The sequence below is a fragment of the Hibiscus syriacus genome, unplaced genomic scaffold (genome assembly GCF_006381635.1).
Source record: "Hibiscus syriacus cultivar Baekdansim isolate YM2019G1 unplaced genomic scaffold, ASM638163v2 tig00110393_pilon, whole genome shotgun sequence".
NCBI classification, from domain to species: Eukaryota; Viridiplantae; Streptophyta; class Magnoliopsida; order Malvales; family Malvaceae; genus Hibiscus; species Hibiscus syriacus.
This window is the reverse complement of record NW_024062721.1, coordinates 1,596,647-1,606,348: the sequence shown is the minus strand read 5'-3', so window position 1 is coordinate 1,606,348 and position 9,702 is coordinate 1,596,647. Positions and strand designations below refer to the sequence as shown.

Here is a 9,702-nt window from a genome sequence, read left to right as displayed (position 1 = left end):
AAAAGAATATTGGATTGAGAGAATGCACTGCAATAGAGGTGGACTAGACAAGAAAGAACGAGAATAGAAGGAATACTTGAGTTGCGGGTGACTCGAGGACGAAAACAAATTAATATTTATATATTTAATTTAAATATATATACCTGATCCGATACTCAGCCCGATACTCAGCCTAATACCCGGCCCAATACCTGTTTAAATAACTGTTTATACTAAACGGAGATACCTATTTCCCCGTAATTTTCCCCGATTACCTTATGAGAATCTCCGTTTAAATCCTCGTAATTTTTTAAATAGAAACAAGTACCGATTTTTAAACAAAAATAAAGACGAGAGACTAATATTCGACCTAAACTCGGCCCGTTGCCATCCCTACATTTAAGGGAGGGAAAAGGCAATAATGAGAGGTCCAGTTACAGTTGTACCGTCATTCAAGATTTCCCTCCAATTCCCATTTAACCCCTCCCTCCATCCCGTTATTTATCTCCTTGCCACTCTCCGCCATTGTCGTTTCCCTCTTCAATATTCTCTCCTTCTCTTCCTCATGTCGTCTCGTCTTTCGAGCTCCAAAGCTCAACCTAACTCTTCCAAAACGCCGCGTTTTGAAGTACTTTGATACGCGAGAAAAAAAATCTGAGGAAGGTGAAGATGAATAGGAGCTTTAGGGAAGAAACAGTTATGCAAGTGGCGGCGTTGAAACAACGGCAGCAATTAAGAGATTCGATGATGAAAGAGAAAGCAGAAGAGCTTTCATTGTTCCTCGAGATGCGAAGACGTGAGAGAGAACAGAGTAGTCTTCTTCTTAATCACTCCCCCGAAGACTTTGACTCACCTTTAGGTAAAGTTTTAAAAAATTCTTAGTTTAGCTATATAGTTTTCATTTGTTTTTACCTCGTAGTTTAGTATTTTTTTTTATATTGTAGGATCTAAACATGGAGCTTCACCGATATTTAATCTTTTGGCTTCGACAACTACTCCGGTGAGAAATACGGGTGATACGACTGATGATTTTCTTAATTGTGATAGTGATAAAAACGACTATGAATGGTAGTTGGATTTGCTTATTTGTTCTTTTTGTTTAAAATTTAATTTATTAATAGGTGGTTTGACGGAAAGCAAATGCGATAGCCGCCTTTCAAATTTGAAGTGAATATATTTGTTTTTGGTTAACGGGATGATTATGTTAGATTTGGCTTTAAAATTCAGTTGTTTCTTTACTTTTAATTAAGTATATTCTTGTCTTGTTTTGCTGCCTTCTAAGAATCATATTAAGATAAATTACCAAAACAATACGGAAGCCATTGGAACAACCAAAGAAATTCATGATTGTATTACTAATATGCTTAGCTTAGTTTTGCATTGGGGGTGTTAATATATATATTGCTAGGTTTCAGTTAATTTGATTAAATTCGGTTGAAGGATTAAGAAGACAATAAGAAGGTGGTGTTGTGAAAACGAGCTAATTAACTCAGAAAATCAACAAACAGTAAAGCCAATAAAGAACACAAGATTTAACTAGGTTTGGCAATGTGGCTACGTCCTTGGGAGCGATGAGCGGCTATTCTCTTTATTATTTGCAATAATACAAAATTAGGTTATAATTATAGTATATAAGAGTAACCCGGTACAATTACAAAAATATCATGTACCGTAACACGGGGGCAAAGCCCCCGCACCCCCAACCCACTCTATCGTAGCCCACAAACAGTAACGAAACTTCCCCAATGGACAGATGTTGATCGCTACATTCCCTCACTCCACTCAACTTCGCTCCAGCATCTGTCCTTCAACTGGTATATGAGTTATACCTAATAAATCTCCACCTTGACGAATATTCTGTCCCTTAGGAGATAAATAGAAAACCGAAGGTTTATCAAACATCAAAGTGGGTTGGGTTACCATGCTTCTCTAGCAACTGTAAACATTCAACAAGTCCAAGCAATGCATAAAGTTGTCAGTAGCAATGAGTTGTCTTTTTTCCGTTAGACTTTGATTTGGAATTTTTTTTCCAGACCCTTCTTTCTCTGATTTTCTTCCACGGTCTTGATTACCCTTAATATATAAACTATCAGCATGAGAGCTTTCGTTGGTTGTCAGCCAACAAGACTATAGTAATCTCTTCAACATTGATTGTTTTTTTCCCATATGTAAGAGTAGTCGCTATGTGTTCGTAAGTGGGAGGCAATGAACCAAATATGTAATTATTTGATTGAAGACATTCACGTACTCGGCCAAATCATGACCTTCCTACATATTCAGCCCATACAACCTCTGCTTTAGATACAATTATTCGTTAGAGCTTTGGACATAAACTGACTTTCTAATTTCTTCCATGTTTCTCCTGGAGATGACGGATTCATTATGTGATACATAACCTCGTCTGCCAAACATAATCGTAGGGTTCCTACTGCTCGTTGCTGTTCTTCTTCCCAATCGTCGTCCTTCATTGATTCTGGCTTTTGAGGTCGTAGACCCTTCAAAATCCCTTGCTGCGCAAACAAATCATTTACCCTTATTTGCCATAATCCGAAATAACCATGTCCATTAAACTTCTCCACTTCGAATTTCGCACCTAACATAGCTATCTCAAACCTTGCTCTTGATACCAATTGTTGTAAAAACGGGCTAACTAACTCAGGAAATCAACAAGTAGTAAAGCAAATAAAGAACACAAGATTTAACGAGGTTCGACAATGTGCATACGTCCTCGGGAGCGATGAGTGGTTGTTCTCTTTATTATTCGCAATAATTTAAACTTAGGTTACAATTACAGTATATAAGAGTAACCCCGGTATAATTACAAAAATACCATGTACTGTACCGCGTTAATCGTAACCCACAAACAATAACAAAACTTCCCTAATGGACAGATGCTGATCGCTACGTTCGTTCACTCCAATCAACTTCGCTCGAGCATCTGTCCTCCAACTGGTATATGAGCCATACCTAACATAGAGGAAAAGAACAAGAAAGGTGGATGATAACTATGGATGACATGTGTGATTAATTAAAGGTAATAAGTTGTGGATGAGAATCTTTTACATGTGCCCTGGGGTCACCAGCATCAAACTAGAGCGTTTGTATTTTCTAAACTTTGGGTTGGCATGGCAGCTCTTTTGTTTTGGCTGCTTTGAAGTAAAGTATTGATGACGTCTTGTACCATGAACTGAAACTTCATTTTCCTAGCTTTTTGAATTTATGTTTCATTATTATGAACCTCGTTCCTTTAATTTTTCACAGTCCAACTTGATTAGATCTAGATGCCATTTTTTATGAACCCTATTATATACCTTTACTTATTGCTTTTCCATTGTTTCTCTAAAGAAGTTAGAAGGATGCTAATTGTTGCTGCCACTTCATGGACATATATATGCTAGTTGACACAAAACGGCAAAGATCCAGATTTCCAAAAGAAGCCAAATGCAACATTTACGCCAAAGATTTAGATGACATATTTTTAGATTTTTTTTCTAACTATATTCCGAAGCTTTGATATAAATGATAGGGACTGGACTGGGAACTTCATTTATTGGTTGGACTAAAGCCCACAGTGAGGATGGAAAGGGCTGATGCTGGTAGCTTGTGTGAATCATGATGGTCTAACCAAAATTTGATTACTTTAAAGGGACTTTTATTTAGTGTGCTGTAAGGATTGAAACCATTAACATATCTTATAGTGTTAGTCAATACGGATGTTGAACTGGTTATAAGCTCAGAGAATCTTAATTTACTGAAACTTTGAAAGAGTGAACTTCTGTTGTATGCATGCTTGTCTGATTTGACGGTCAGATTCTTAGCTTCAAGACATGATTTGCGAGTTCATGTTGTGAATTATAATATATGCATATCCTTGATGTTGAGAAAGCTAACGGATTTTGAAATATGGGTTTTGATTCCAAATTTGATTGTAAAAGTTTTTGGATGAATTCCCACTGTCTATCGGAATATGCCTTAAGATCTTACTCTTGCTTCAGCTTTGAACCACTCCTTTTTATTTCCCACATGTATGTGATTGAAGAAATAGAATTTTTTTAATGTGATGTTGTTAAACTGAAATTTTCTTCCATTTCAGGCTTTTATCGCCCCCTGGCACTCCTCTTTTTCCTTCCTTAGAGATGGAGTCGCAAAAGACTATTGAGTCAGATTGGCACTCCTAAGGCTCGCCCAAATGCCGTTAAATCTAGAGTATGGAAATTTTCTAGATGCTATAATATGGAGTACACACCTTTTGTAAAGTTTTTGATAACAGACTTGTAGATGTTTATACCTTATAGCTTTTCTAATAATTGGGTTCATGGACTTATTGGCAATTGCTTTTGTACATTGTGTTTACAGGTACCAAAGTCCCATCCAGAGTCTTCTGGGAGGGGAAACTTAACACTGAAGCAACCAGTTTTATCCCCTGGGTCTATCGGGATTTGCCGACCCTCTTCCTCAGGGGGTCCAGGTTCAAGGCCTGCATCTTCAGGGGGGGCAGCCTCAAGACCTGCAACACCCACTGGACTCTCTACATTGACTGGAGCATCTAAACCTATGAGATCATCAACTCCGACAAGTCGTGCCACATTACTGTCAACTAAGCCCTCCCTTTCTGCAAGTAAGTCTGTGACATTTACAACTAGGCCTGCAACAAAGCCCGCAATGGCGATGACGAAGCCCACAGTTCCTGCAGCCAGGACTGCAACTTCTGCTATCAAACCTGCAGTTTCTTCAAGATCCTCCACACCTACAAGGTCCACAGCTAGGCCTTCAACACCAACTGCAAGACCCTCTATGCCTTCATCCAAACCCATATCGAGTGCAGCCACACCAACTCGTCGACCATCAACTCCATCAAGTGCTCCTAATATATCCGCTCCTCCAATTAAATCAGCTCATTCAGTTACAAAGCCAACACAGACAGTATCCAGAAATTCTGTGCCATCACGTGGTGCCTCTCCAACGGTAAAATCTAGACCATGGAAGCCTTATGACATGCCAGGTTTCTCGCTTGATGCTCCACCAAATTTAAGAACAATTCTACCCTATAGACCACTTTCAGCCACAAGAGGTAGGCCTGGAGCACCAAGTTCTCGATCTTCTTCCGCAGAACCAGGTCCTACTGGTAGACCAAGACGACAGTCATACTCTCCTTCAAGAGGCCATCTCCCTAATGGTGCAATGTTGCATGTCAGTGGGAGCTCTGTTCCTGCAGTAAGTCGTGGGTATTCGAAAGTTAGTGACAACTTGAGCCCTGTTGTAATTGGAAATAAAATGGTTGAGAGGGTAATAAACACGCGGAAACTGGTACCACCAAAGCAAGATGGTAATATTCTCCTCACAGTAACTTCTCTGGGAAGTCTGCATCACCAGATAGTTCAGGCTTCGGAAGAACACTTTCAAAGAAATCACTTGATATGGCTATAAGACATATGGTAAGCAACTAAGTTGTCTGTGGCATTATCTTTTATATTGCTTAAATTAGGATCCATTAGGTGGGAGTCTAACGATAAAATAATGTTGTTTTCAAGGGATCCCAAATCCTCTATTTAGTAGTTCATATTTATAGGTGGATGATACAGTTTTCCCTTATCCCTCATTTTGTTCACGTCATTCTCAACTTTTGGCTTATTATGGGCTGATACATTGAGAAACTGAAAGTTGAGGGGGAGCAATTGAGTTAATTCTTTCTTTGGTTTCAAAATTATCTTGAGCAGGATATAAGGCGAAGGATTCCTGGTAATTTATGGCCATTGATGACGAATATTCCAGCATCATCTATGTACAGTGTAAGATCGGGTCCTGCACGGGGCAGAACAATTACTGTCTCGGATTCCCCTCTTGCTACAAGCAGTAATGCTAGTTCGGAGCTTAGTGTCAACGGTAATGGCATTCGTTTGGACAGGAGTGAACTACAGGATGATATTGGAAGCGAGAGAGGTGCAAGATCCCCTGCCAAAGTTCATGCCTGATGAAGATAAATGTGTATAACCATATGATATGTCCATGCATTATTGTTTTCAATCTACATTCTTTGACACTTGGACGAGAAGCAACTTCCAAGATGAACATCAACGGGATTTTATTCCAATATCGATGTATTATTAGGGAAACTGGGTAGATGACGTATCTGGTGAGTTGTTGAGTGCTAGCTTTGATATGGTGAAAGCTTATGAAACTGAAAACTAAAGATCAGCTCCCCAGTATTCCCAATTGGAATAAAGTCACTTTGGAGGTAACACTAAAGGTTATAGAAGTTGTAGTTAGCTACCACTTTATATTATTAAGCTTTGTTGGGATATAATTTTCATTCCAGATGGATTTGAGGGTGCATTCTCTTGCATTGATTTGGTACATTTAAAATGTTAGAATGTTTCTTGCGAGGAGTTTGACATGTCAGTGTCATTTGTTAATTGTTTTAACGAAGTATTTTAGAATCAGCTTTTTTTTTTTTGGCTCTCATTCAAGCATTAGAATCCAATCAAGAAGCAAATCCTTGAATAGATGTTTAAATTCAAAATGGTGTTTGCAGTATATTTTTTTTTCAACCTAATTAAACTCATTTGAATAGTAATACCAAGTACCAACTCATTTTAACAAATTATTTATAGTTTTTCCTCCATGATCAGAGTGAGGCTGTTAAGGAGATTGTAACGTTTATGAATGCTTATTCAATAACCCAAGATAGGGGTGTAGTTCAGTGGAACTAAGTTAACAATGAAGGATGGTACTAGTATTACTCTCCCTGGAATTAATAAAAAAAAAGGCCTATAAGGAGAAGAGAATGGTAACATATTGCCAGAATATGAAGGCATCGATCAAATCCACAATACAACCAAAACTCTCAATAAGTAGAACGATGAATGATAGACTCTGCTCACTCTCACATTTCTTCAAACCTGTGGCACAGAGTACTATAATTATTTCTCCCTTTAAAACACATAATTCTCAGCATGATTTGATTACCACAATTAGTAGGAGTAGATGAATCGCAAAGTTTTTGGAGCTTGAAGCAAAATGTTTCTGCTACCGCAATAGTTGGTTGCATCACAATGTACCTGCTTCAATACAATCATGAAACCATATATTTGTTTATTTCTTAGGAAAAAGAAGTAGGTGGTAAGCAAACAAAAGAACATGAAAGTCCAAGGGAAGAAAGCATATACCTTAATTGTTTTAGCATAGCCTCGCTCGTATCTTTTGTTGGTCAAAATGCAATGGCAGCCGGCGGCTTGGAATTAAAAAAAAAGGGCTGCTAAATAATATGGGAAAATTATTTTTAGTCACTAGACTTTAAGGTATTTTCAAAGATTAGTCCCTAAGCTTCAACTATAAATACCCTAGCTCATTTAGCTTCTAAATCATCACAAATCATTTCTTTCTCCCAATACTAGAGAGTTTTCTTGTGAGTAGTGAGTGTTTTATAAGCACATGTAAATTTTCTCTCTTAGTAAAAGATCTGCAGTAGTCCGGAGACGTAAGCAAATTGGTTGAACTCCGTTATCAATTTTGGGTATTATTTTTCTGCTTTTATTTTGCATTCTCACTAATCTGGTTATAGGGAAATTACTCGTACTCGATTTATTTCCCAACAACTAGTATCAGAGTTTTTGGTTGTGAATTTTGTCAATTTTTTGCGAGGTTATTATTCACTACTATTCACATGAATAGTGAATTTCGTGAATAGTAAAAAAATTTGTCGGTGATACGAGTTTGTCGACAGAGGTGTTATAATACACGGTGGTTCGCACAAATTGTCAGAAATGATCCAAAGAAGCCAGATTCGAGTGGGAGCGATGGCTGCAGACGAAGGGAATGTGAAAATTGAAAAGTTCGATGGTGCGGACTTTGGCTTTTGGAAGATGCAGATTGAAGATTTTCTGTACCAAAAAAATCTATATCAACCTCTCTCAGGAAAGCAACTAGAGGGCATGAAGAATAAAGATTGGGCTCTTCTCGACAGACAAGCCCTCGAAGTTATCCGACTGACGTTATCGCGCAATGTTGCTTTCAACATAGCAAAGGAAAAGACCATGGCGGGTCTTATGGCGGCTCTCTCCATTATGTATGAGAAGCCATCGGCCTCAAACAAAGTTCATTTGATGAGGCGATTGTTCAATTTGCGGATGGCGGAAGGGGCATCAGTGGCTCAACACCTAAATGAACTCAACACAATCACAACCCAGTTGAGTTCCGTGGAAATTGAATTCGATGATAAAGTTTGAGCTTTAATTCTCTTATCATCTCTACCAGATAGTTGGAATGCTACTGTTACAGCAGTTAGCAGCTCGTCGGGAAATAGTAAATTGAAATTCGACGATGTTCGGGATCTGGTACTAAGCGAAGAAATTCGACGGAGAGAATCGGGTGAAGCATCAACATCCTCAGCCTTGCACACGGAGTCCAGAGTGAGAACTTCAGAAAGAAATTCAAATCGTGGCAGATCCAAATCCAGAAGGGGAAAATCAAGAACAATAAAGAAAGATTTTTATCTGTTATAACTGCGGCAAGAAATGCCACTTTAAAAGAGATTGCCGAGCACCGAAGAAAAATACCGGCGCACAGGAATCTGCCAACATGACAGAGGAGACAGGTGATGCCATGATTCTAAGTTTCAATAGTCCGATTGAATCATGGATCTTGGATTCAGGAGCATCTTTCCACTCCACCCCATGACGAGAAATCATGGAGAACTATGTCAGTGGTGATTTTGGGAAGATTCATCTAGTTGATGATGAAACCTTGAAGATCGTCGGAAAAGTAGACATCCGACTAAAATTGCCAAACCATACCACCTTGAAGCTGACATGAGTGAGACATATTCCTGACCTCAAAAGAAATTTGATTTCTGTAGGACAGCTTGATGGAGAAGGTTATAGTACAACCTTTTCAGGCTGTGAATGGAAGATTACCAAATGAGCACTCGTCATTGCTCGTGGTAAGAAGACTGATACTCTCTATGTAACCTCAAATTTAGAGAATATCATTGCTGCAACAGATGCTGATGGAAAATCAAACATATGGCACCAAAGGATTGGTCATATGAGCGAGAAAGGGATGAAGACACTTTTGTCAAAAGGGAAGCTGTCAGATATAAAAGAATGTAGATGTCGGACTATGCGAGGATTGCATCTTTGGCAAACAAAAGAAATTCAGCTTTGCAAAGATTGGTAAGACACCCAAGGCTGAAAAGTTAGAGCTGGTTCATACTGATGTATGGGGATCATCTCCAGTTCCATCTCTTGCAGACTCATTATATTATGTCACATTCATCGATGATTCTACAAGGAAGGTGTGAGTTTACTTTCTGAAGAAGAAATCAGAAGTCTTTGATGCCTTCAGAAAATGGAAGGCCATGGTAGAAAATGAGACTGGTCTGAAAGTCAAGCGGTTGAGGTTTGACAATGGAGGAGAGTACATAAATCATAGATTCAAAGAATTCTGCGCAAATAATGGGATCAAGATGGAGACAACAGTTCCCATGACACCGCAACAGAATAGCGTAGTAGAGCGCATGAACAGAACTCTGAATGAACGTGCCAGAAGCATGAGGATACATGCCGGATTACCCAAATTTCTATGGGCTGAAGCTATCAACACTGCAGCTTACCTGATCAACCGTGGGCCCTCAGTTCCTTTGGATGGCAAAATACCAGAGGAAGTTTGGAGAAAGAAAGAAATAAACCTTTCACACTTAAGAGTGTTTGATTATTTTTCTTATAT

At 38.7% G+C, this 9,702-nt stretch overlaps 1 protein-coding gene across 1 annotated transcript; it reads left to right on the top strand.

The window, feature by feature from the left end:
* Positions 1–402: 402 nt before the first annotated feature.
* On the top strand, positions 403–6,154 carry LOC120123466 (hyphal wall protein 1-like). Its single transcript, XM_039142352.1, is given in 7 exon segments — positions 403–838; positions 924–1,047; positions 4,073–4,135; positions 4,137–4,185; positions 4,336–5,308; positions 5,311–5,414; positions 5,697–6,154. Coding segments are annotated over 7 exon segments (1,758 nt in total). The 5' UTR covers positions 403–648; the 3' UTR covers positions 5,952–6,154.
* Positions 6,155–9,702: the final 3,548 nt, after the last annotated feature.